Raw genomic sequence first — 27,733 nt, forward strand, 5'->3', positions numbered from 1 at the left:
TTATAGTTGGCTTGTTTTGAGTTACATTCTGATCATTACAAATGTGAAAATCTACAGTAAAGATTGCGAGTTTGGAACATAAGCTTTTTGACTGAAATTTAGGAACACACAACTTCATTTAAAAAAAAAAAAAAGGAACAGCAAAAACCCCCACCTTTCAGCACATAAAAACATATTCATTTAAGATGTTTGTTTTGTGTTTACTGTGAAAGCCAAAAGTTGTGTTTATTTAATTCACTGTATTCTAGGCAGGAAATCTAGTCAGCCCGTGATTGGAAGGAATCTTCGGATTTGTCTGGAGGGTGGTTAAAACCCGACCAGGCACTCCTGTAGCTTGCAGGAGAACAAGAGAGAAGTTTTGCACTCTGCCTGCCCTGACAGACACATTCTGCCAACATTTGGATGTTCAAAACGTGGTAGATGTGGCTTATCTTGGAAGACCTGCTTCCTGCAGCTGCTGGAGGATGGCACTTTGCCTTCCTTCAGTGCAAGATACTTTTCAGTGTTACAAAGTGATGTGTGACAACAGAGCAGGCAAACATGCTCCCAGAGAGCCAAGGTGCTGCTGGCTGTGCAGCTCCCACCCCTCGGAGAGGCCCTTTCTCTCTCTGAATCCAGCGCTCATTGTGTGCTGAGCTCTGCCAGTCTCAGCTCTCACTGAGACGGGATACCACCCGTTGTCTGACTGATGGCATCTCGCTTCTAGGATAAAAACTTTGCCTGTTAAAGTTGGTTGAAATGAAAGAAGAGAAAAAGAATGAGAATGCTTGCCAGCTCTACTGGCACATCTTTACTGAATTTCTAGATCAAGGTATAGTTAGTTTTCTTTTTTTTTCACCAGTTTCGATGCAAACCTTTGTACAAATCGCTTGTTTGTTTTAAGTGAGGCTTGAGTCACCTGGCTTATGAAAGGCTGGATGTGAATTCATGTTGCAGGCGTTAGAGCTAGGAATGCTGTGAAGATAACATATGAATTACACAGCTCATCTAATACTAATTTGGTAGTTCTGCTTATCCGGTTACTCTCTGATTCTAATCAAATTGCTTGGGGCTCTGGCTTATGATCTCCTGACAACTCTAGTTGACACCACTTAAGAAGTGTTCAGCAGTTCATCTCAGCTGGAGCTTACCATGATGTAACAACAGCAGCTGACCTGCATTTGCTCTTCACTGGCCACAGTTCAAGCTTAAAAGCCTGAAAGTAGTATTTGGGGCTGCAGACAGTGTGGGTTTCACAGCATGGCTGATGTCACTAATATTAGGCTAGCTGAAAGTCTCCCTCTCTCTGGTCTGGTGTGTTGTCCTGAGCTAACAGTTGTGTTGAAGGAGAGATAGCAGGTATAAATTATGGAAAAAAAAAATAAAATCTTCATAGCTTTAAAGTTTTTTGACAAATGTAAATTTCACAAAGGGATTGCTCTTGAACCTGAAGTGGTAAGTGGAAAACAAAACTTCACTTACTACGTCAGTAGATAACTTTCTTATTATTTAATTTTTCTCACCTGATAATTTTGTATCGTAGAGTGTTGCTGTCTTAATTGTGAGTATAACTTAGAACTGCTGCTCCTAAGTTTAGAGTTTTATAGTTGCTACCACAGTGCATGGAGAAAACTAGATATCCGTTCACTTTCCATATTTATTGGTGAAATATGTGGTTTATAGATATATATAGCTATAGATATAGTTTGTAGTGATATGATGCTGTAATGCTGGGTGTGAAGTGTATGCTTGGACAGAATCAGCACCATCCATCTCAACGTGGAGGCTGATTATAGAATCATAGAATGTCCTGAGTTGGAAGGGACCCACAAGGATCATCGAGTCCAGCTAATGTCCCTGTGTATGATACCAAAGAACAATTATTTTCTTTACTATTGGGTTTGAAAATAGAAACATTTTGTTTACCAGCTGTACATTGTACTTTTAGTGTACATTGTACAGACTGTTTACCTTAACATACACCAGTGAATGTTCTCTCCATTTTCATTTTTAGCGGAACATTTTGATTGAACTTCAAACCACGGGGGAGTCCAGGAGCCGTCTTTTCTTTTTCTTTATTTTTTTTTTTCTTTATTTTTTTTTCCAAAGGCTGTTACCAGTATTATACTGTGTGCAAAGAAAATATCTTTTTTTCTGTCCATTTTAATCTCACTGTCATTGTATTTGAATACCTCCGAAGTACTTAAAAATAGAAAGCTAGCATTAGTCCTTGAAGCTTCTCAGAAGAATAGCTGACAGAGTTATTTTGCCCAACATTATTCCAAAAACACTGGCAGAAATATTGGCAAAACGTGACTGCTCTCCTATTTGGTCTTTTTTGATGAAAATAAATGTTTCTGAGTTAAAAATTCATTTTTTTTCTAATTATTTCTTGATCTTCCTTCTTTATCATGGTCTAACCTCTCTTTGTACTAGTTCTGGTCTGAGTAGTTTAAAAATAAAAAAGGAGTATTTTAGTTGTTTAAATATGTATAGTTGTAGGGATTTTTACAGATGAATGTAGGATAACTGACAAAACAATGTATCTACATAGCTCAGCATTTGATGCGTGCAGTTATTTTTTGACATGTTTGTGAAAATGTTGGGTTTTCTTTCAGAAAGGAAGTTATCTGGAGGCCATGGAATGGCCTTACCCGATTGCCTGCTTGCCTGTCTGATTGTACTGCTCGGAGTATTTTCACTTAAAGATATAACTGGCCTTTAAAGGTATAATACAGCACTGGCAGGTTGTTGTTGCTCTCCCTGGCCCCTGCTCAGTGCTGTTCTGCAAGTTCGCAGGAGGGAGAGTTTGAAGCCGCAGTCCATCCTTTTCTGCCATTGAGGGTTACTAACGAAATATCCTTTGGCTGCTGACACCTCGTGAATGAATGATGACCAGACCCTACAGAGATGCACCAACTGAATAGAATTCTTTTTGTCCATTTTATCTAAGACTCAGACAAAATTTGACTTTATATCTCTGTGTCTTTGGGTGGGTCATGATGGAGAAGTAGGAACAAAGGAGATGCAACTAAAAAGTCTTTCTTTTACTTATATTTTGGAATTTTTGAACAGCACCCAGTTTACTGTGTGCCTGGGAGAACAGCTCATTATAATGATGACTGTTGCTGTTTCTCAGATTAAAATACTAAAAGTGAAATTAAAACCTTTAAGCTGGTGTTTCTACAGATTTTACTAAATGAATGTAACTGATTCTTTAAACCACTTGGCTGTTACAGACTGTCTTATTGTTTCAACATGCATTTCTAATTTATTTGTTGGGTCTGTATGCTAATTAAGCTAAGGCACTTCTTTGAATCATCTCACCAAAGTATTGTGTAGCTGCTTTTATTTCTTTAGTTAGCACTGAGCCTACCAGAAGAGCAATTAGCAGTGTGCAGATTTTACTGCAAGCATCAGTCAGGTGTTTTAGACTGAGGCCAGCCTCTCAGTGGTAGTGTGCCCAATTTGTTTTTTGTCAAATTCGAGGTCAACTGTCCTATTATTACTTGAGAAGTACTTGGAAATTGTTGCTCTTCAGATTACATCTAAATTACATATTAAATGCAGGCCTGAACCCTAACTGAATCCTTACTTAGGACTAGTAGAGGCCCTGAAGAGCTCATATGACCAGTGCTTACCAGAGTGAGCTGGTTTACTTGTATTGTACAAGTCAAAAGGAATGCAAGGCACTTTTCCTTTAATTGCTCTTGAGCTGTAGAGACATCTCACCCGTTGGCTCTACTTTGCCAGAGCAGGGGAGCAAAACCTGGGAAAATGCCCCGGTTCAGTGGCTGCAACATGTAATGAGCAGTCAGCACCATCATGGCAGATCACTGTGTTCACTGTGCCAAAGACGATGCACAGAACTAATATTTGATATGAACATGCCTTCAAAGGGACAAGACACTGCTTATTAGCTGAGCATCGGGTCAGCTGGTGGAAGGTAGGAGTTAAGACCTGGGAACCTGGCCTTTTTCAGATTTCATCTGCTCCTGGTTCCTAACCCCATGAAAGCTTTACAGTATGCTGTACGCTAAATGATGAATCTGCGTGTGTACTACAGGCTGCTGACCCTTGTTCTACAGAATATCAGATACATAGAATTAGAAGGAAGTGCTAATTTGGCTCTTTTTTCTCTCACTTCAGCGTAGGGAAAAATTTCAACAGTATGTGTTATCATTTGTTGTCATTGTAAAAGGTGACTTTTCATAAACTATATGAAGAAAGCATGAGTATTTGATGTGTTTGCACTGGAAAATCTTTGTCTGAGGTAGTTAAGGTTGAAAACAGAGTTTAGCATTTTACAGTGCAAAGCGGAAAATCTTTGTCTGAGGTAGTTAAGGTTGAAAACAGAGTTTAGCATTTTACAGTGCAAAGCTTTTCTGTAAGATTTCACACTTATGCCTTAGGCTGGGCTAGAAACATTGCAATAGCCATATTACTCATGCTGGTTTGGAAAAAAAAAAGAGAGAGGTTGTGCATTAAAAAAGAATGAGAATAAACATACCAAAACCTCTTTTAATATTTGCTTGGAGAAGGCATAGTTTTGTTTGGTTTTGGGGGCATGGGGAAAATAACATTTCTATTTTCTAAGCAGGTTTGTCCTTCCCTACTTAATACTGTATCGCAGGAAATAAGCAGTAGTTGATAGTGACAAATGGAGGAGATGATTATTTTTGTACTGATGTTACAAAAAGTGAGGTGTTTCTCCTCAGGAAAGAAGCCAAGCCTTCTCAAAATGTAGTCATTTGTAGAACTACCATTGATTTCAACAGAAGCAGTGTTTCTTGGAACTTTCAAGTAGTGTATTTTCATTGCAATGTCTTGGAGCCCCTCTTCAGCATCCCAGATTACTAGTTAATTGCCTTATGTCATAGCTTTATCTTTCCTTGGCAAAATTATATCCTGACCATTTCCGTAGCATCTTTGTATAGATTGTACTTTCATTGAATATATTCCCCTTATGTACCTAGCAGCGTTGGGAGGGCTGAGCTCTGGGTACACCCTGCCTTGTCATACCTGGGAAACAGAGGCTGTGCCTGAAAGTTGGTGGTGTCAGCATGCTACCCTACAGCAACCTCTCTTCATTCTGTGTGAGTTTGGCTTATGGATAAACTTTCTGGAAAAAGGAATGAACGGGTGGTCCTCTTCTGTAGGTGCAGAGGCATGATTGCCTCAGCAAGGCTTCGTGGGGATACTTTCCTTTTGTGCATAGACACTCAATTTCAAAGCTATTTTCCATTGCAAAGGACTACGGAAATAAAATATTTTTAAAACGTCAGATCAAACAAAATGAAAAAAGTCCATTTTCTGTAATTTATATTCTGTGACAAAACCATACAAATAATAAAATATTATAAACGAAATACTGCAACATATCATGATCTTTTGTTTTCTGCTTAATTTTTGTCAAATATTACTGCCTGCAATTTGGTATTTTGGTATGGAAAAAATCTTGTGTTGGATAATTGCCCCTAAGATGTGTTCTTAACCCCTGCTTCAGATCTTCATTTAAGTCCAAAACTGCAAACTATCAGGCCTTACTATCTGCTCCATCAAGTTCTGTTTGTTCTATGTAGCTGTCATTTTGGTAGATGTTCATCTTTAAAGTGTTCTCACAGTTGTGTGGCTTAACTGTTCTGGATTTAACTTCCACTGTTTCATGAAATTAATGTAATTTTTGAAAGATTAATGGAGTTGACCTTTAAATCTTTATCTATATGCTTTCTTAATTGTTTCTTATTTTAAAAAAGGAATTTGTCTTGCAGGAACTCTTTTACAAATGCTTGTGTGAGTCAAACTTCTCTTTTCTGTTCATTTAGTGCCACATTCCAGTTCTGTTATTACCTCTTTGATAAGTAGTGTACATATATATATATATATTTTTTTTTTTAATCAACAAATGCACAAAGATGATTTGTCTACATGTATTGTATTATCAGATGTAGAGAACTTACTATCCAAAATCAGAAGTCAAAGCTTTCATGACTGAACTACCCATGGGAGATTTATAGAAGAGAGCTTTTACCTATTCTGTTTTTCTTCTCCTGTGGAGGTAAAAGTTCACTTTTACCAAGTCTGACATGCTGGCTTTACCACTGTCAGAGTAACATCAGTGAATTTCGTGATTTGTAAATCAGAGAGACTTTGAATCTAGAAGACAATATGACTTTAAAAAGTCTATCTTTTGGCATTTATTTTGTGACCAGCATATCTGGTCAGCCACTGTCCAAGTCAATTACAGAGAAATGGTTGTCTTTGTGTACTTCGCATTGTTATTCACTGCCAGGATAGTCATCAGAGGGTCACATTAAAGTTCATTCAATCAAAGCTGTGGCAGTAGCAATAGTCTGCCTCAGGTCAGTTCCATCTCTTGAGATTCGTAGGGCACTACCTGAAGTTACTTGCATAATTTTATGTAGCATTAGTGTCTTGGTACTTTGTAGCAAAGATTTCAAAGGCAACGAATCTGTGTCTAGTGTTCTACCCCAATGACCATCTAATCATCTTTAATGTGTTATAGTAACGATTTGTAAGTATCCTCTGGTATATTCTGAGTTAATTTTCACTTAGTTGCAGTTAGTATATAACGTGAATTGTTATCTTTGTGCTAGTGAGTATAATTAGGTTTTCTATTTCTCTGTTCATGCAGTGATTTGTTTGTGTACTTCTAATTGTCCTGGGAACCTGTGCCTTTTACTTTGGAGATAACCTTTAAAAGTGTTGCCTTGTGCTGCAGTAGATGTTTAAGTTCGGATGAGATAGATCACACCCGAGCAGTATCTGCTTTTCTTCACTGAGAGTGAAGTAACCCACAGCTGTATCTAAATTGGTTAGTTTGGATAAATCCAAACTGTCTTCACTTTTTTTATCTATACATATGTGCTTACATATATGCATTTTTGTGTCCATGCACGCACACACACAAACGTATGTACCTTAAGCCCAAACCAGTTCTGTTACTTGCATCATTTGCAGAGATTTTTATGAGGCTATTGTACCAGCGTAGTCTTAATTTCTAACATGTGAAGAAATGTTATGTGGTGTTCCCTCCTGCATATACTGAAGAAGTACTTTTTCAGCCTTAAGGGGGAACAAAAGGCATGAAAACTCAGCCATGAAGAATGTTCTGATCAGGAATGCATAAAGTTTATAATTTGGTAATTATTCCTCTCAAAACCAAATTTCTAAACATAAACTGATGCTTTGGCATGTTTTGGTATCAAACCTTATATACTAATGTTGAGGTGATAATCTAGATATAATTCCTGGGGTGCTTCTGTTTTGGTGATTTTTGCCTAAGGAGATTGTGATTCTAATTGTGATCCTCAATTGTGATTGAGATTCTAATTCCCTGGAAAGGGTGTCATCTTATTTAAAATACTAGAAATGGAAATGTATGTCTAACACAAACTTGTTCAAAAATAATAATTTCATATATTTCAATGAAAACTGATAAAGGAATTATTAAAACAGTGGAAGTATGAACTAACACCTAATGGAGGAAAAACTGAGAAAATAAGTAGGAAAGCAAGGTAATAAATAGAAAAGCAAGAACAACAACAAATCAATAATAGAAAGTCTTGCTTACCATTAAAGAAAAGAAAGTAGTTTGTAAATCAAAAGACAAAGCCAGAGAGGCTTCAAGAATGGGGAAAAGAAAATTTTAAGCAGAGAAAATTCAGCCAATTTTCTCCAAAATGTCCAAGATAGATGAAAAAGTGAAGGGGGAAAAAAAAATAGCTAAACCTGTTGAAGACTGTACATGTGATTAAGTGGTTACAGGATTCTTTGAGAAGATAATAAAGTTCTTAATGTGTTGTGCAACACGCTAGAAGAACTTTATCAAGATGTTCTGAAGTCAAAGAACTTAGTCATGACAACAGACGGAATAAGAGATTACTTCCATATGTAATTTGTCATTTTTAATTTGGAAACAGAACATACTGGAGATGAGGCTGAGGAAACAATCTCTTCTGTGGTTTAGTGATGCATTCGAAGTACTTTATTGAGTAATTGCTGTTGTTTGTTCCGAACTATGCAAGTGACTCAGATGATAGAATTTACAGTCAAGCAATTAGTCCTTTTTGAAAGTTGGATTTTCCCCACTTCTCCTGTAGATTAAAATAAACAAACAAATGGAATTTACCTGCATACTTTGATTGAAGTATTTTGATATGGTATCACTGTTTAAAAACATTTAGAAAATATCTTGACTTTGAATGAGATCTTGCCTGTATTGAAATCAGTTTTTTCCCCCAGCTGATTTCTCTGCTCCATACCCAGGAGTAAAAGGTGGGTTTTTTCTTTCCTTTCTCCCTTCTCTCTCTTTTTAGAGCAAAGCTTACAGATTACAGAACTCGTGAAAGCAAAGCAGTTCTGTTCGCACATCAAGCTTAACCAAACAGTCTCTTACCTGCTGCAAGACTTGTGGTTCTTAACTCCTTCTTTACCCAACTGCATGAAAATTCTGATAAGAACTGGCTGTTTGGCTTACATTCATTTAGCAGCCACAAACACACTATGTAACCAACCGAAACTGCACTGGAATTATAGCTATTTGCATTTACATCTGACATGAGCAAAGTTTGGAAAGAAAATTCATTTAGTTTTGCCAGCGATAAATTGAACTGTGAAACGTAGAAGTTTATGCTGCTCTTTATTATCTTGGATTCTTCAGCATCATGTGGGGAATATATATTTCAAATCCCCCTTAGGGAGAAGCAGTATGATAAGAGTTGTCAGGGCAGTTTTAGATATTTATTCCAAATTAAGATAGTTTTAGAATATTCTGAGAGAAATAACTCTAATTCCGTAGGAGCTCTCATTCTGGAATTTTAAATTGTGAATAATGTATTTGTTGATAATATGGCAGTGCTACTTAGATTTGGGACTTGAGGTACTTTTATAAGTTTTAGGGATAGTGTATGTTCATTCAGCTGTTTGAGATGATAAAGAGTAGGAACTAATTCTTCAGATCATAAAGGAGATCTGTGACTTTGAGTCTCTGCTGCTTTCTGCATTTGTTCTGAGAGCAATACCTTGGTGAACTGTCATTTTCAGGGGAAGGTGTACAAGTTCAGTTTAACCTAAATTTCTAAGAGCGACAAGGTAAAAAAACTGGGAATGCACATGAAAACTCTAAGCCTTTCTTGTTAGTTTTATTTTGAATGTTTAAAATTGTATGAATTAATAGGTTGTGTTTGTGGGGGGTTGTGTTTGCTTCTTGGTCTCCATCACCACAGTTGCTGCAATAGACCAGTTTTGAAAGCTCTCGGTGCCTTTTGAGGTCTCAGTGTCTCTGACAAACACTTCTCCAGCCGTGACTGGTGCTTTTTTTGCTCACTCTACCTCCTCTCTTTTGACTAATCGATGTCTTATCCAGGTTGTGCATACAGAAATGAGCGCACTTTATTGCGGTTTTGCTAAAATAATTTTCAATTCTGCCTGATTTGGAAGGTTGTAATTTTCCCCTTATCATATTTCCTTGACTGGATACGTGGGAGAACTTGGTGGTATTTGAATGGTGTAAATACAGATAGCCCTTAATTTTAATTATATGGTTATTGCTATAATCTAACATTTTGATTGTATTTTTTGTTTTTAAAGGGCACTATGAGAAGGTATATGATAACCAGCTTAATTTGGCCTACTGTTTCAATGACCCTGAGGAAAAATGGTTAAGTAATTACTTCTATGAGCAATGCTTTAACACTGCTAAACTAGTAAAAATTGATGGTGGGAAAAGAGAGGCACAAGCACATGCAAATATGGGCCTCATCAGTGAAGAACAAGGTAAGTCACTGAGATCACAATGCTACATTGTATCAGCATTGAGACAGTCATATTTGGCAATTTGTACTTCATCACAGAGCACAGTGTTTCAGTGTAAAACTGATTTGCAACCATAATTTGAAAGAAGTTTTAAAACGGTTGCAATTCTAATTTTTGGAGCATCTAATAGGAAGACAGGTTTATATTCACGGATGTGTTTCCTCTGACATTCTGCCTACCGTTGAAAGTACTCAGTCAGATGAATAACAAAAAGTTTAAAGGAAGCATGTGTTTAATGCAAAGGTTCTTTGGGTTTGACTTTATTTCCTTTTGCTTGTTTTTAACAAGAGACTGGTAATGCTGCCTCAGGCCAGGGATGTTTGAGTAGGATGGCATCTGTCGTTACACAAACTGGGTTATTTTAAAAGACGTATGAACATATAACTTAGTTTAATCCAGCCTCAGCAATGGAAAATTTGCACACAGATAAACCAGCCTATATTTTTATGTTCTTTTTAAAATCTACTTTCTGGTTCTCTTGTCTGAAAATGACACCCCGTTTATTTGTACGTGGCTGCCATATTGGTGTTTGCTTCAGCTTTATACCTCACCATGAGCTCCATTTCTCTATTCCTCTATCTGTATCCTCAAATTGTGAGTCTCTGAAATTAGAAAAGGTGTTCATAGAAATAACTAGAGAGAACTAGAATCACAGAACAGCCCAGGTTGGAAGGGATCTTGAAAGATCATCTGGTCTAACCTTTCATGGGAAAGGGAGCCCAGATGAGATTAGTTGGCACCCTGTCCATTCCCATCTTGAAAACCTCCAGTGATGGAGACTCTGTCATATCCTCAGGGAGGTTGTCCGAGTGAATGATTGTTCTCACTGTAAAAATTATTTCTTTCTTATATCAGTATGAACCTTGCTTCTCTATTTAAAAACATACATTACCTGTCATGGCAGAGGGGGTTTGTGTGTGTGTGTATCAGTCTAGGTATAAAAAAACCCTCATTTTCTATGTTTGTACAAAATCCTATCCTGTTCTGGGAAGACAAGCAATGAGTGAACCTCTATTAAGTGAATAGACTAGTTCTAACTCTTAAAGGTACTTGACATCTAATCATTGATTCAAACATATGTGATTTGTATTGTCATTACATTTGTTTTTAAGTTTGACTTTGTGGGTTAAAATAATTTCAACTTTGATCTCAGCTTGTGGCTGGTTTCTCAAATAGAATGGCTTTTTTCAGGGACAAAAAATAAAATTCACATATATATCTATATATATATATAGATATATATATACATACATATATATATATATATAAATAGTGTAATTTCAGTCAATGACTGACAGAATGGGTGTGTTTTAAAAGATGGCCTAATTTCCCAGCAAAAAACCTGGACATAAAACCTGCAGCCTTTTTTTTCTTTTTAATTGAAAGTTTGTTGTCCTGTTTTTTTTCCCGTGTTCTCTTAAAGCCAAAACAAGAAACTTGTATCAATAGTTCCTCATATTTTCTAGACTGGTGGTCATTCACAATGTTTTCCTCTGAACTGTTGCCATATCTTTCTTGCCTGCAATACCCAGAGCTGAATTTAGTTTTAAAATTTGTCTTCATACTGGTGATCAATAGAATGGAAAGATTACTTTTTGTACAAGTTGTATTTTTATTTGTTTTCAGGTATGACATTGACATTCTTTGTTTCAGCATAAATTGCATACTCAATTCATGACCTTCAGTAATCTCTATGTTACTTTCTGAAGAACTGTTTACTAACTATTCTGTTCCCCACTCTGGGATCACCAGTTAGTTCTGCCTAAATGCAATACATTGCTTTCTTTTGCACTGAATAGCATCCTGTGTTTTTCAGGCAGTTTCTAGAAATTGTCAAGATTGCTTTGAATTCTGAAGTTGTCCTTGAACATGCTTTCTCTTCTTCCTAGTTCAGTATCATCTGAACAGTTGATAAAGCAGTCTTCCTATCCTGTAATTCAGATTCTTAGTGCAAATACTAAGTAGTAAGCTGTCCCTAGAACAGGCACCTGTGGAACCTCACTGGGTGCCTTTTCCATACTGATAACTAATGTCTATATGGGATTCCCTGTCCCATTTGCACTCACCTAACAATAGTTGCAGGTGAACTATGCTTCCCTAGTGCTTTATGAGAAAGTTGATAACAGTGAGAAAAAAATCTCTAAACTTTACTAACTTGAATAGAAGATTGGTTTGATGGCATTTACTCTTGGTGTATTGGCATTGGCTATATTTTCATGTTGCCTCTAAATGCTTGAGAATGATCTCTTTGACTATGTAATTGTTCCAGTATTGTTCCAGGAATTGAAGTTAAGATAAATCCAGTTTCCCAGCAGATAAGAGAGCTCTTGCCTTTAGCCTAGCCAGTTATAATAAAGTAATTTTCATTTTGAGTGAAAAATGCTTAATTCAGTTATCTGTCTGATACTTAATAGAATAAAATTATTGAAATTGCTGATTTTTTTGCAACCTTTTCACTTCGTACTTCAATTACTAAAAAATAAAATTCTAAGAAGATGCATAAAAGCAAACATCCCTATCTGTTCATAGCTTCAAAGGCTCATGCTGAGTGTGATTCACTACTGTTATCCAACCACTGCCTTAAAAAAAAATGTAGCATTTCCTACTTTTATGATGTGTTAAGCAAAAGTGGAATACTTAAATATATTTAAGTCTATTACAAAAGTGTGTAAGTAAAGTTATGAAAGAGACTTTAAGATGCTCAGAGGAGGGGAAATTTCATTTTCAGACTGTAAAAATATTAGAAACTTAGAGAAGAGAGGCTCTTATAACATTGGTAAGGAGAAATAAAGCAAGATGCATTTTCACTGCCCAGGGTAAAGCTCCACTGAGTCTGTAGGGTCTGTCCTTTGCAAATATTGTATTTCTATAGAGAGAGGCAAAAAAATGAAGAAGCTGAGAGGCTAAGCATAGGATTGGCTTGGAGGGACCACTGAGAAAAAGAGCAGATGTATTCCATGCACTTTTTATTTTCAGCAGATTAAAAATTAAATCACAAGTTCTGATTGCAGGAAAAAAGTGTAAGAGCAGATGTTGACTTGGGATTGTATAAAATTGCATGAGTATTAATGGTCTTATAAGTAAAATTCAAAACATGCTAATTTTTATATTGGAAAAGATAGATATTGCTTGAAAATTAGACTTCTTGTTGTTGTTTGGTTATTTATGATGCTGTGATCTTATTTGTTTGTGAACTGAATGCATCAAATGCCTGCTTCCTATGAGGATATATACAGGAATAGATACATATGTATATGCTTGTATGTGTGCATTAATATATGCATATAGGAATAGGTATGTGTATCTATACAAAGACAGAGAGGTGTGTGTAGGTATGTGAATGATGTCTAACATGTATGTGATGCTTTCATCTGATTTAAATAATTATATCTATAATAATTATCTTGATTCGTAGTGCAGCCAGGAAGACGGGAAGATTTACAAGACTGAGAAGCTAATCTTACAGACATTCATGTGTGCATCCTTTTAGATGTAAATATCTTGTCCCAGTTCTTTTCAGTTCTCTCACATAACAGTGTATTTTTTTATTACATGTGAACAGAAGCTGTCTGTATATGCTTAGGACTGATTGCTTGGGAGTATAAAGTCAAACATGTACTTGTAAAGATTGTTGTTTGCCTTGGAAACAAATCAATATATTTGCTGAGTAATTTTTGTGTAATCAAATTTAAAGTTCTTTGACTTTCAGCCCGGTCTCTGTCCTGAAGGCTGGATATAATCTGATGTTCATTAATCTTCAAAGCTAAATATTTGAGGTGTCGGCAGTGTAGACTTCAGTCATGGTATTTGGATGCAGGTGATTAGTGACTGTCAGCACATAGTGGCTGTCAGTACATAAGGGAAAAAAAAAAAATAATAATTGAGTAACCTTTTACAGACACAAATGGAACATTCTGCTTGGAGCAAACGTGTTTTTAGCGGCAGTTCTTTGCAGAATGAGATTTTAACCGCTTCTTTAAAAAGCTGCAAGATAAGGTTTCTGTTTACAGATTACCCGAATGAAATGCTGCTTTTCAGTTATTGCAGGAGTGTTCAGGTTATGATCCTTTTCAGTCAGCTGTGCATGCTCCATACTTTGTCTTTGCTCAGGGGGTTGATAATAAGTTGTATTATTAATTTGGTTACTAGTTGTTTTCCCATATAGCTGTTAAATACGCCAGTAGTGCTTTAAACACATTGAAAAAGCAATGTCATATTTTCTTTTTTTTTTTTCCACATTAAGTCCAGCATTAATTGTCATCCAACTAAGCACAGGCTTTGTGGCGGAATCTCAGGAAACATAATTTTTTAAATATTTTTGTTCTTGTGCTTTGAATGTGTTTTTAGAAGTAATATCAGTCATTTTCAATGTGTGTATTTTTCTGCATATCAGAGAATAAGAAAGTTATTTTAGTCTGTGATATATTCATGTAAACTCTGCTGAAGTTAATTGTGAGCTTCAGGTTTACACTGTTGTGTCTTGCAGAAGAAACACGGGCTGAGTGTATTGATAAACATAATGGTTGGTTCTAGTTTGTATAGGTTCTTACACTGCCAGTGCTCATTGTTACAGTGCTTTCTGTTTCATATTAAACAATTAACATCTAATATAAATGAAATTATGTAGAACTTAAATATATGCATCCCAGAGTTTCTAATAACTTAATCAGTAACAAAGGCAGCCCAGGGGAAACATGGAATTTGTACTGGTAGGAGCTCTTTGCTTCAAATACATTATAACAAAATTAAATATATTTCTGTATTATCAAAAAGCATAACAAAAGCAGATATCTGAAAGTGTGCTTGTTCTAAAAGCAACCATCAAGGCCATTGTAAGTAATACAGGTGTTTATATAAATGTGTGTATATAGATGCGAACCTACATACATGTATGTGCACGTACTCATCTATATATGCATATATATGCTTATAGATGTGTACACACACTCAAACTTAGCCAGTGCTTTAAAGCCAGTACTTCAGATACCAACGTTTCAATCTTAATGTCAAGCAATTCTGCATTTGTGAGAGAGGCTTAGAGACGACCGATTAACGTATCTGATGGTGTTTTTCTAATACAGATGCATGACTCTTGTTTCCTTAAGGCACAGCCTTACAAACAGACAGGTTAGTGCTACGTTATCTGTGGGACAAGGAAGCTGGATCTGTGATGGCAAGAATTCTGGAGGAAGCAATGAAAACATCATCACTACAGTCTTACTGTAAATCTCTATGCTCTCACTCTGGAATGATGCCAGGATCTGAATGTGTACCTTTCAGACAATAGCAGCAACATCGACGTTCACAGGCCATGTTTGCTCTCCTGCATAAGTAAATTAAGCCATGTGTAGGGGTGTCTATGAGCACTGGAGCACAGGCTAGTGCTAAAGTGGTGTTAATAGTCCTGCACGTGCTTTTAGCTTGTGCTAACATGAACTCCCTGCTCTGCAGTTATTCATAGGCACAGTTTGGTAATTAGGAGTGTTTCAGGGACTTTTCTTAATGGGCAGTTTGCCAGCAGTCACGCTGTTTTGAAGGCTAAGGGAGTTTGCTAGGATAGTTGTACCTTTCCATACCTGTTGGTTGCTGTGCTTGAAAGCATTTCTGAATAAAACTTCCACAATGAATTCCAGTTGTAAATCAGTGCCATGCCAGAAACTGCATATTCCTTGGTATGAGAGGAGTGAGATGGGTGAAAATTATACCATTAATCTCATTGTACTGGTGATTTAAAATTAGCGGTCAGATTTATATTCTGCTAGCACAGAAGGATCAACAAAAGTGGAAGCAATACTTTTTCTGACATGCTTACAGACCAGAAAGACTACAGACAAGCAGGACTACTGAGAGAAAGGTACAACATGCAAAGCAAATAGCGATGTTAGATATCTCGGTACTGATTCCTATAACAAACAGCTAACCCATAACCCCTGATTTTTGTCTTGCTTTGTATGTTTTTTTTAAGTTGCAAGCCTTAAAGAGTTCTAGATCAGGGTCTCCTTAGCCCTTTCTAAAGTAAGTCTAGACAGTTAAAATATATATTGCATTCTGAAAATTAATGAATGGGTTTGAAGTGTTCAGTCTTAATCCTGTTCTGCCTTGATTATAAGTAATGTTATGCTCCTGTTGCTTTTCAGTCAGAGCAATGTTATGCCAGAGCTGAGAACTTCTAATCCCTCTGCGTTCACCCCAAAAATATTAATAAAAGGGACTAATATATGAGAAAGGTGTAACTGTTCTGTCAGTAATCATGGGTAACCTACAGTATTTTTTATGTTAGAATTTGATGTAGTTTTTTTCTAGATGAAAGGCCTACTGAACACAAGGGAGTTGTAAATAAATTTAATTAATTTGTTGTGGGAAAAAAAACCCACAGGGTTCTTACAGACTTTGACAATCTGGATTAAGACTGAGGAGTAGGATTCTACCTATCATTTTACCATGCTGTTGAAATTGAAGTTTTTTATCAAGACATTATGGAAGTTGGTGGAACAATTCCTGTTGAGTTTAATGATCATTTTATTTGAGCTTTTGAAGATTAAGTATTAATTACTAGATATATTTGGTAAACAACTTAAAGTTCATAATGTCATCTTTTTGCTTTGCACATAAGAAGTGTGAACTGATCATTTTCTTGTTCTTAGCAGATCCTATTTAATGCATTGCTAAGAAATTCTTGATTTTGTATTTTGAATTGTTTATGGCAAGTGTTTTTCAATGAAAAACTGTAATGTATAAACTAAGAGAAACTTAGCATACATTCGTGAGTATCTGTGCAGAGTAAATATGCATGTTGAAACAGAATTTCCTCAATTGGTTTGCCTTCAGGCAAAAATAATTTATATGCAGATTTTAAAAAGAAAAAAAAGTTAATATTACAAAGTGAAGTACTAAAAAGGTTTAAAAAGCAAAAGTTAAAATTCCATGTCAATTTTTTTTTTATGCTTTTCTGTGTGCACATTTTAATTACAGTAACATGTAGTGTCTTTTGCTAGGTGATTCCTAAGTATAGCCAGAATAAAATTCCCCTGTGGGGTGGATGGCCCATATACACCTTTTACATTAATAAAACTTTATATTGTTATCTGTGTTGCAAGTCTGCCAAGCCCACTTAAATAGCAAATCATCATTGTGCTGTATAATGTAGAAATGAAAAGTGCTGCTTTACAATTTGGTTGCAAAATCAGAAACAACTGGTTTCGTGAAGAGCAATAAATTTCTTCCTTATTAACTGGGGAGTGCAGAACTGTTCATAACAGTATTGCTGCATTTGAACTCTCCAACCTGCCTATTTAAAGCTGTTATTTTTCCACTATAAGGTGTATAGCCCGTGCAGGGGTGTCCAGCTCATTTTCACGGGGGGCCACATCAGCCTCGCGATTGCCTTCAATGGGCCAAACGTAAGTTTAGGACTGTGTAAGTCTAGGAGTAGTTATATTTATACAGGTGAAAATGAGCTGGACGCCCCTGCTCTACAGGTCTCCATGCTGTTGTATTCACAAGTGCAGGTCTGACACTGGAGGAAGGCAGCCTCAAATCAATCCCACTTCTCTCTTCAGGAACAAAAGTCAAAGCAGCAACTCAAATTACCAGCTAATAGCTTTTTTGGTTGTGTCTATCCTTGTGTCTGTGTCAGAGCTTCCTTTTTGTAAGCAACTTCTTTTTGATCTAAAATGATACCCAGATAAGTTTGTGTTTCTTGATAAAAGATTAATCTCATGATTTCCTTTCTCTTTATAATGGTGTTTTTCATAGTGCAGACCAAAAAGAGAAAAGGGATTAAAAGATATAAATGCCTATGTATTTTTTTTCATAGGAAGCCTGAGTGCTAGTCAAAATACGGCAATGATCTAAAGGAGAGTCTCAGTTCTAGAGATTTAGAGAATGTGTATCCTTTGAGGCAGGAGTGACCTTTTTATTCTCTGTGTTTATACAATACCACTTCCTAGATGCTTCTATTGCACTTGCACTTAGTAAGGTTCCATGTGTGCTGTGACAAAGTAAAAGCTGTATGTGAATGTTCTGCTGGCTGGCCCAGCGTGCTGCCCTCTGGAATACTTACAGCAGAGTTGTGCCTGTCTTTCTGTCTGGAATTGGGATCAATCTCTACCCTCAAGCTACTAATTTTCAAAAAACTGGTGGGAACTAACTGTCCTACAGACTTCTAACCACTTATCAAATTCGGTTAAAGTTCACAAGATGACCACATAGGCTTGTTTCCTTTGGAAACTAACCTATAAATGTCTTTTTGTACTGTTCATCATTTGGAGAAAACAGATAGCATGTTTCATTGGATTCTTTTAATTTTCTCTGTATGACAGACCATATCCAGTAGTAACCACATATCATTGATTTATCATATCTCCCCTTTGCCCCAGGTTGCATATCCTAGATTGCTAGATTTTAAGGTTATTCCTACCTGTGATTATTCCAAACAACTTCTTCAGAAAAAGGAGTGTAGGAATAGTTCAGACCTGAAAACTTCTATGTCTCCAAATTCTGTATCATTGGCTACATAGACCTATTGCTAAATTTTGAGTTCGTATAGGAGGAGATACTTTACATCAGGGAACTTCAGAGACAAAAAGATGCCTTTCTATGATGGGACATGGAATTCTGCTTATTCAGTTTGACCATTTAAAATTATTTTCATCATATTTACTGAAGCTAACTCTTCTTTGTTCTTCTGCACTTACGCGATTTCACAAAGCAGTTATGTTGTGTTGTTTGTTTGTTTTTTCTGAATATGTAAGTTAGCTGGGGAAAACTTGATTGTAGAGCATAATTTAAAAAGAATAAGCAGCAAATTCCTAGGATGTAAGGTCTTCACACATGATGCTTGTCTTTGTCAGACAGTGGCAGACATAAGTAGACATAAATCCAGATACATTCTTGGGGAGGAGAGATTTAAACGGTTTATTAAATAATTGAGGTCATCCTCATGCAAGTGCAGAATGTAGTACCCAGATAAATGATATCTTATTATTACAGTGTTGTTACTGGTGCTGAACCAGTATGTACCATATTGAATTGATGTTATAGAAATTAGGTATGTTTTCAATTCAAATTAGTATGCTCTTAAGAAAGTCTGAAAGAAGCTTCTGAACATCCAACAAGAAAACAAAAAGGACCCGTTGAATTAATCAGAAATATTCTTCATATAATTAATTTTTATTCTTTTCTTTTAAAGGTGTTGCTTGGCAATGAAGATCTTTTGAATAAGAACACTCAGGGAGAATTCTGTAGGGCTCTTATTTTCATTTCTGAAAAAAAAAACCGCTGTGAAAATGGAAAACTTGCTTCATGCTTCTCCATTAGTTGATTTAAATCAAGGTTTATTTTTAAGCACAGGGAAGTAAATAGTATTTTTTACACTATGAAAAACTAAGCAGGTTTGCCAAAAGCTTCCTTAATCCTTTCACTGTCACTACTGGTTTCCTACCCTACTTCTTCAAATTGAGAGTCTTTCCATTTTGATGTAACACCTGGGGACAACTCTGTATTCTTACTTTGTAATGAGAAGCTTTTCACAGCAATGCAATCATGCTAATTGTAAACTTTGTAATTTTTGTTTTCTATAAAAGTATGATGATACATGCAAAAAAACCCTTAAATTAGTTTGTGTTCTTAGGTATTTGGTGAATGCAAAGTTCATTTTCAAATGGTTCATAAAATTACTCAAAAAGTGTTGCTATTGTTTACATTGAACTGTGAAATATACAGTTTCAAAAATATTTCCGAAAAGAACTTTTTATGTACGCTTGAATATAAGGCGTAGCACTCAAATGAGTTTTTTATATATACACTTCTGCAAGAAACATATTACTTCTTGGTGTTTTTGGTATCAAATGTTCCTCTGTTTTCTTTATGTGCACATTCATGAGGATATGGCATTTAATGAAGAGATCTTTCTAAAGTATTGATAGCCATGAGTAAATTATACTATGTTTGATCTGTGTTAAAGATTCAAAGTCCAAGGTCTTTGAATAGAAGTTAGAATAAAAATGTAATTAGGTTACATCCCTAAAGTCTGATATATCTTTAAACAAGACTGCAAATGAAACTTTATTAAAACTTCAAATGAATTATTTCTTTGCTTTTTTAAATTCTTTTTCCCTCTCTTCTCTTTCATGTCTATTACTGACATTGCCGCTTGTATTTTACCTGTCTTTTCCAGGCCATTTTAATTATTTACTGCTTAATGAGTAGTACTGAGATGAAGCTTCATTCAAAGCTGCCCGCTCACTAACAGATTTTTTTGCTTCAAAGCTTTGCAAGGTCTTGGACTACTGCAGCTGAACCTGCCGTTGTCATCATAAGCTTTCCTGGAGGCAGCGTTTCCTTTTAGTAATTGCTGGGGGAGCTGCTGTCTCCAGAGGTGTCTTCTCAGTGGGACTGAGAGTTGATGGGGTTGCATGTCCTTAGCCCTTATCAATTATCTGTAGAAGTCATAGGTAAAACAAACATTATGAAGCGATTAATAGAAAGATATCTTACTCTTCAGAGGATCATAGGATAACTCAAGTTGGAAGGGACCTCAGTAGGTCGTTAGTCCAACCTTGCTACTCAAAGCATCCTTCTGAAGTAGGTTATTTGCACAATAGAACAGCTTCTGTGCTGGAGCATTGCATCTGATATTGAATTTGTTACTGAAAGCTGTGAAAAGCAAGGGAAACAGGGGTAGAATATGAATAAATGTTACTACATTCACATACATAAATCACTACCAAAAAATATTTAAACTGAGGGAAGCATTTGACATGAGTTAAAAAAAAAAAAAGGTAATGTAGAGTGCAACTAACCTGCTTCTGTATTATTTTCTGTATTTTATCTCTATTGAGCTAAAAAAAAAAAAACAGCCAAACAAAAAACCCCACACAAAAACAAACAAACAAAAAAAGACCAAAAAACCCCACCACAAACCAAGCCCTGAAAAATAGAATTGCATACATAGCATGTACCATTGCTCACTATTCCTCGTTGCATTTTCACCTCCTTCGCCTCTCTGCATTTGGATATCTGCCTGGAAACACTGCAGTATTTGTGAAACCTGAAGTGTGAGCATCCCACCGAGCGTGGGCCAGCCCTTACTCAGGGCCTGGAGCCTTGACATTGTCAGCTTCCTGAATATATTTGGCATTTTAGGTAGCCTCTGTAGATAGGAAGCACTTTGATGCTTTGCAAACATGAAAGAAGAAGGTTTGAATGTTATTGTGAAGAATTCCATTCTCTTTAAAATGGGTATGTTGTCATTCAGCTAGTGTTCAACATTGTTTGCAATGTTCTCATCTTGATTAAAATTGACATACATCAAAAAGTGTTTATACATAAACGAATCAGAAGGCAGCATCTGACAAATATTGCTTTCATGAAATATGTTAACCTAAAAATATAAATTGAAATTGTAAACCAAAATTTCTGTGTTGGTTCCTTTGACTATGTATGTAGGACAGAAAAGTCAGTGGAATTTTCATATGTGACCTGTCTAGTTGTGTTGTTTGTTTGTAGGTTTTCCTGAAGTTGGGCGTTGATCTTGTAAGAGTATAGTTTTTATTGTCGTTTGCATGTCAGCAAAATGCTGCTACAACGGTTTGTGCAATTACAGTGTTGCAAAGCCTTCAGAGATTCTAGATTTCACCTCAGACCTAAACTTCTGTGAAAATCCCTGAAATAAGAACTTTCTTTCCACAGTTAAGCCTAAAGCAAAGGAAAAAAATCAGTTTTACAATGTAGTTCAGATAGTACAAGAGTAATTACAGGTATGTTTCTAACTTTCAGAGTTACTTAATGTGAAATCACTCTTTGGCTTATTATTGTCTTTCATATATGCCCATATGTTGTGTTTTGTATCACTCTTAAAGTGTGTGTGAGCTCTCTGGGCTTATAGTTTTGGTGGAAATCATATAATTGACACCAGATTTCCTTTGTAGAGTTACTCTGAGTCGTTGCAATCAGTCTCCAAAATATGTGTATATCTCTTAGAGAAAACCTGAGAAAGGTTTTATGTAGAGGCAGAAGCAACTTAACAAGGCTGGGAGGTAACCCAGAATTTTGAGGATAGAGTAGCTGGTGTAGTAACTGGAAAAAAGATCAGAGTAGGATATTTGTTCCAGTCACCCCTACAACAGTGCATGTTCTTCCTGTGTTTACTCTTCATGCTTTCTTGTAAGAATTAGAGGATTTTTATTTTTCCCTGCAGTTCCTCTCCTGGCAATGTGCTCTTCAGCTAGTTACAATTTTTTTCTCTTTCTGGTCCACAGTAAACTATCCCCAAAGCAGCTGTTGTTTCAGCTGCCTGTGGGAAAGCCTGCCTTTGCAGTTCAGTAGTGTCGGCAGCATCAGGGGAAGGGATTAGAGAGCAGACAGGCAAGCAGCCAGGGGAACTGGTCTTATGCCTAGCTTGTGAGGTGTCTCTTAAAAAACGTTTAAGCAACATCATCTTAGAGCATTTTTAATATCATAATATGTTCATGATAAGGTACAGCATACTGTGAGCAGTCCTACTGTGGGTGCCACAATGCACACTGCCCTCTAGGTAAGTATATTTTGAGTATTTGAGCTTTAAGGAAAGTAATTTAGGTCTTCAGAGAACCAGACTATATATGATCTAAGGCTCACTGGATTCCTATAGTTGTGTTTTTAGATAACAGATACTTGGTTAACATCAGCAGAAATAAAATGTCATTCCCTAAACTGCAATACCAAGGATTAGCTCAGCAGTTCTTGACCCATACGAAGGAACATAAAATACCATCTCTTTGCACAGCAGTCTCAGTCCATCAATGCCAGATCTCAAGTTGTGTGATGCTCAACTTTTATCTCCCTTCTTCTCCTTCATATCCTCAAGATTTCTCAGGCATACTTTCAGTTAACCTTGAGCAGCTTGGACTCTAGGGAGAGATCTACTGGTGTCTTGTCAAATTGGGGAAATTGTCAGAATGCCCCATGTGGAGCCAGCATGTTCATTACCAATATTCTTACGAACTGTCTATGTCATTTTGCTAAAACTCCCTGTGGAACCTTTCTGGAAAATGTTATCAGCTCCTGTATAGTAAATTAAAAATATTTTTTTATCCTTTATCTTAAAAATGCTCACCTTGACCATGGTCTGATGTTTGGTTGTGTTCTCGAAGAATCTCATGGAGTTACGGAGTGGCAAAATTTTATTGTAAATCTCTTCTCACAATTTTTGTCTTGCTTTTGCAGGTGGCTGATAAACTCAGGTTCCTGCATCTGAGATCCATCCCAGTGATTTCTGTGCAGTTCATTTTACCCCAGGAGACCAGGCTTGCTCAACTATTTAGTGAATGAGAGCCTTGGTTTACAATCCTTGGGAGCTTTTTGTTCCATCTCCCAACATATCTCTGTTAAAGACTTATAACAACCTCTGTAGACAGTTGCTCACAGTGGAAACTGTGACAGATTCTCAACTGTCTCAGTGTGAATAGTGCCACTATAATTATTGTAATGGAGCAGAGAAAACTAAAAGTTATACAAGTAGTTTAAGCAGTTACATTGAAATGTAAGCCTGTATCTTTAAAAATAGTAATAACATTTTTCTTCTTTTTTTTGCCACCATTAACTGTTCACAGAATCACAGAATGTTAGGGATTGGAAGGGACCTCGAAACATCATCTAGTCCAATCCCCCTGCCGGAGCAGGAACACCCAGATGAGGTTACACAGGAAGGTGTCCAGGCAGGGTTTGAATGTCTCCAGAGAAGAAGACTCCACAACCTCCCTGGGCAGCCTGTTCCAGTGCTCTGTCACTCTCACCGGGAACAGGTTTCTTCTCAAATTTAAATGGAAATTTAAATGTTGCTTCAAGAAGATGTTATGTCCACGTTGTACAGTGAAATAACTGGTTACAAAAGATGCCCTGGTTCTAGATTAAAATACACTATAATATACACAGAGCTTTATTGTTCTATTTGGTTGTCGTTTTAAGCTAAAGTGGAATATTTTGTAAAGTCCTCAACAACTGTTTACAGTTTGTAATTAAATGTGCTCCCTGCTTAGACTAGTGCTGCTGAAGAAATGTACCAAATAGACCTGTCACTTTTTTGTGCAATTATTTCTGCAGCATTATTTTCATTGGTAAATGTTGAGCTGATAGCAAAGGAAATCATTAGGTGCTCTCAGGACTGCTGAGCCATGGAGCTAGAACAGGCCAGTCACTGTGTTTTGCAGATCATGACATTTTAAATTGCCTGTATGCTACTGGAAGCAATCTGTGGACCTAATTAACATCTCATCTAATTAATGTCAGGACTGGATACAGACAACTTTAGATAGCTTTGCTCTGCCTTTGTTTATTAAATATCACATTATTCAAATTTGCTACCTTTAATTTCAGTATTGAAAACTTCAGATTTGTGTGCTGTTTTCTTAAGTTGTAGTAACTTTTTTTTTTTCCTCCTTCAAGTAATCAATGCACTGCTGAATGAGTTCATTTTAATGCACTCAATCATGCCTCTAATGTTTGTAGCTTACGGGCGCAAGCATCAGTAATGCAGGAATGTTATATGGCTTTAGTTTGGGCCATTTCATAAAATATTCATGGAATCAAAAATGTGCATCAAAATAGCGGCTGGGAGAATTACATTTATGTGCCTGCTTTTATGGCAGCTTCACATTTAAACCCATTTGTGTTAATATCTAGTCAATCTTTCTACTTAAATAATAAAAAAAAGGGCAAAATAGTAGTCACCATATATACCCCTTTTGGTTGATATCTATTCTGATATAACAAATGTATACTTTTGGAGTGGGTTTTAGAAAGGGGGGATTATAAAGGAAGTTTTAGATAATGTAAAAACGTTTCTCTTCAGCATTTACAAAATTACATTCAGTTCTTTTGCTTGAATGAATAGATTTTTTTTTTTTTTTACTTCTAAGCAACTCAATGAAAGCTGTAGCACAAATCTTTGCATACATATGCAGTTGCTGTGAAAATAAGAGTAATTTCTAAAATCTGATACTGTTAGTGGCAGAGTAATGTCTTATATTCATAAGGGTGTTTAAAACTAATTCTTTACTCCCAAAATTACATTGTGATGATGTTTAGCTCACTTATTTAAGGTTAAACCATTGTTGATAGTGTTTATTTTGTTGTGCCCTGAGCTACATTAAACTATAACATTTTAGTACTGCTAGTATATATATTGTAAGAGTTACAGATCTGGTTTTTGATTCCTTTTATAAACAGGGAAGATATATCAGAGATTCTCAAATTCCATTTAGTATACACCGAGCTAATTTCTGCATGGCCATGGGAGAAGCAATACACAATTGCTCTTGATGTTGCTATCTGAAAATAGCTATACTGCATTGTGTTACATCTTGCAAATAGATTTTTCTCAAATATGAATTTCCTAGAGACACTTTCTTTCTCTTTGAATTCCTAGAGATATAAAAGATAGACTTCTACAAACTATTCCAAGTGATTTTCCTACCCATTGTTTTTCTTCTCATTTTGCTTTCTTTTGAATTTTTTTTCCTTCTTTTCTTTCAGTTGATAGTAAAACCCATTTAAAACTCCACTTTGTCACTGCTCAGGTGAGATAAAAATGGATTTACTCTCAGGAGTGTTCTGTAATTGGCTTATTACTTTCTTTTAAGGTTTTTCAACAGCATCTAACTCTGCACCTGATAGTTGCAGTAGTTCAGTGTTTAAAAATTGGAATGCACTGGACAGGTCAATTCCAACTGCAACAACTCATCACAGTGAGTAAACTTGCCATCCCCCTGAAAATATTTCCTGCAACATTTGAGGTGCACATTAACATTATGGGTTAAATAAATAGGCTGATCTGCCCTTTGCCAATGAGAACAAGAGATTTCAGATTATTTTGATGGAGGAATGAATTCCAAAATCTGAAATGTTTTACCTTCCATGAATTTGAGAGTCTTCAAACAGCTAGTATTACTTGAAGGAGTCTTCAGTAAGCAAATTTGCAGCCATGTAAGGACAGGAATTCCATCACTCCCTCATTTAGGAAACCAGCAGATGCTGTGTGTGTGTGTTTGTTGTCCCAGCATCTTCTTTTGGTATTTGTCTGGGCAGATTGTATTACTTTTTACACCATAGCGTTTTTTGATAGTTGACTGAAGCCAAATGTCATTTGGTTCCATTTGAATACTCCTGAAAACACTGTATTTCTTTTGTATTTTGAAGCTTGAGATGGATGTATTGTTTCCAAAGAGGTTTTGCCAAGATCTGGGAGAAAGGATGTAAGGTTGTGGCTTTAATGGTTAGGTCAACTTTTAAGAACTATGAGGTACATGGAATATATGAGTTCAATTTCTAGTCTGACAGAAACTTTCTTGAGGGGTTACTGCAAACAAGTAAGCATGGGTAAGAATTATGATACCTGATAGTTCTAACAATCTAAAAAATAGTCCTGAAGGATGTACATATTCTTTACCCGAATAACGTGTCCCATTAAGAGATTATATTACAAGTCCCAAATTACCTATCCAGGTGATACCGTTCATTTCTTTGCTATTTCCCATTCTTACTAAATGTTTTTGAGTTACACATGAATCAAACTCTGTTACTCTAAAGAATCCACTACACATGTGATGAAACTAGATCACATAAATGTATGGCAATGTCCTTTCAAAAGGATATTCAGTCAGTCAATAAACTTTGAGAATTCCAAGGAGGAATCTGTGTGTGCTTATGAGTATCCAAGTGGGTACAATGCTAGGTCTAGCTATTAACATTACATTTGAACTTAACTGTCAATCATTTATCAACTTGGATAACTGGAATTCTGTTGACTTCTGAGTTGGAGTTGCCCTAGGAAGTTAGCTGGACTGGATAGGCAGAAACCCAAATTCAAATTGGAAGCCTCTTTAAAGTGGATAAGAGTTTTGATCTGGGTTTAGCAAGTCTATGTCTCTGTTTTCCATTAGATGTACTGTCAGTGAATCCTTAGACAATTTGTACTGGTTATGATAATTCCACTTTGTTTTTCTTTTTGTTCAGTCTGATGTTAATATGCAATATTTTTGAAAGAATGTGTAAATCCTTTCCTGTCTGCTTACAGAGTCTGACAGTTACTCTGGCAGTAAGATATTTTTTTTTCCAACATTTTTGGCCATCTCCCCAGTACCTGTCTCTAGCTAGAGTGGAACTGAATAACGTCTGCTGCCTTACCTGGCACCTGGCCCTTCACTCTTCAGCACTTTTCGTTGTGTCCTCTTGGACTCTTAAACCAAACATAGGTTGTAGAGCCCTGAAATGAGTTGTCTGTGAAACTTATTTAATTAATTGCTTTTTGAAAGAGAAGTTTCTTGTGCTTGTCAGATTTAGTTGGACTCATGTTAATCATCAGAGAAGCTTAATGTGAACGTAAATTTAAATCTAATCAAGATAAGAGTGATGTTTTGTATTGCAAATTTTAAAGCATGATTGTACAAGGGTAACATGTGCAAAAGACAAAACTAGATAAAGAAGAGGAATCCGTCATAGCTGTTCTGCTGCCTCTAGGTTGACTGGAGACTTGGGAAAGTAGCCTTGTTTTCTCTCAGAATGCTTAAAGAAGGCCCATGTCCCAGCTTCTCTCCCTTTGTTTCCTACAACTGAGGAAAACTTTTCTCCTTGCTGTTTTTTTTTTTTTTTTTTTTGTAGTTTGAATTCAGCACCATAAAAATGGTCTGGAAAATAGTAAGTTTCTTATAAATCATGTTTCAGAAGAGATGTAAACTGCAAACACATGTAAACAAACTTAGTTTATGGTTTGCTTCAGCTTTTAATGAAAATAGCAATTGCTATATTGATAATCCATGAGGCAAGATTCCTCCATCACGTACAACAAACTTAGAAAGGAAGAGTCACATTCAGAGTTCTCCCTGCTATCGAACATTCTTTGCAAAATGTGACCAGAATGCCTTTTGTTGTTGTTGTTTTT

General features: G+C 36.2%; 1 protein-coding gene across 4 annotated transcripts in view; it reads left to right on the top strand.

Moving 5' to 3' along the window:
- TTC29 (tetratricopeptide repeat domain 29) overlaps positions 1-27,733 on the top strand; it is a 290,318-nt gene that overhangs the window by 176,825 nt on the left and 85,760 nt on the right. For 3 of the 4 annotated variants that reach the window (XM_065061915.1, XM_021284035.2, XM_065061913.1), the window contains exon 5: positions 9,592-9,777. The exons of the other annotated variant lie outside the window; for it this stretch is intronic. In XM_065061915.1, the coding sequence (XP_064917987.1) occupies positions 9,592-9,777 (186 nt within the window). The remainder of the gene's footprint in view (positions 1-9,591; positions 9,778-27,733) is intronic. 4 annotated transcript variants of the gene reach the window in all.

This window comes from Columba livia, chromosome 4 (genome assembly GCF_036013475.1).
Source record: "Columba livia isolate bColLiv1 breed racing homer chromosome 4, bColLiv1.pat.W.v2, whole genome shotgun sequence".
Classification (NCBI taxonomy): domain Eukaryota; kingdom Metazoa; phylum Chordata; class Aves; order Columbiformes; family Columbidae; genus Columba; species Columba livia.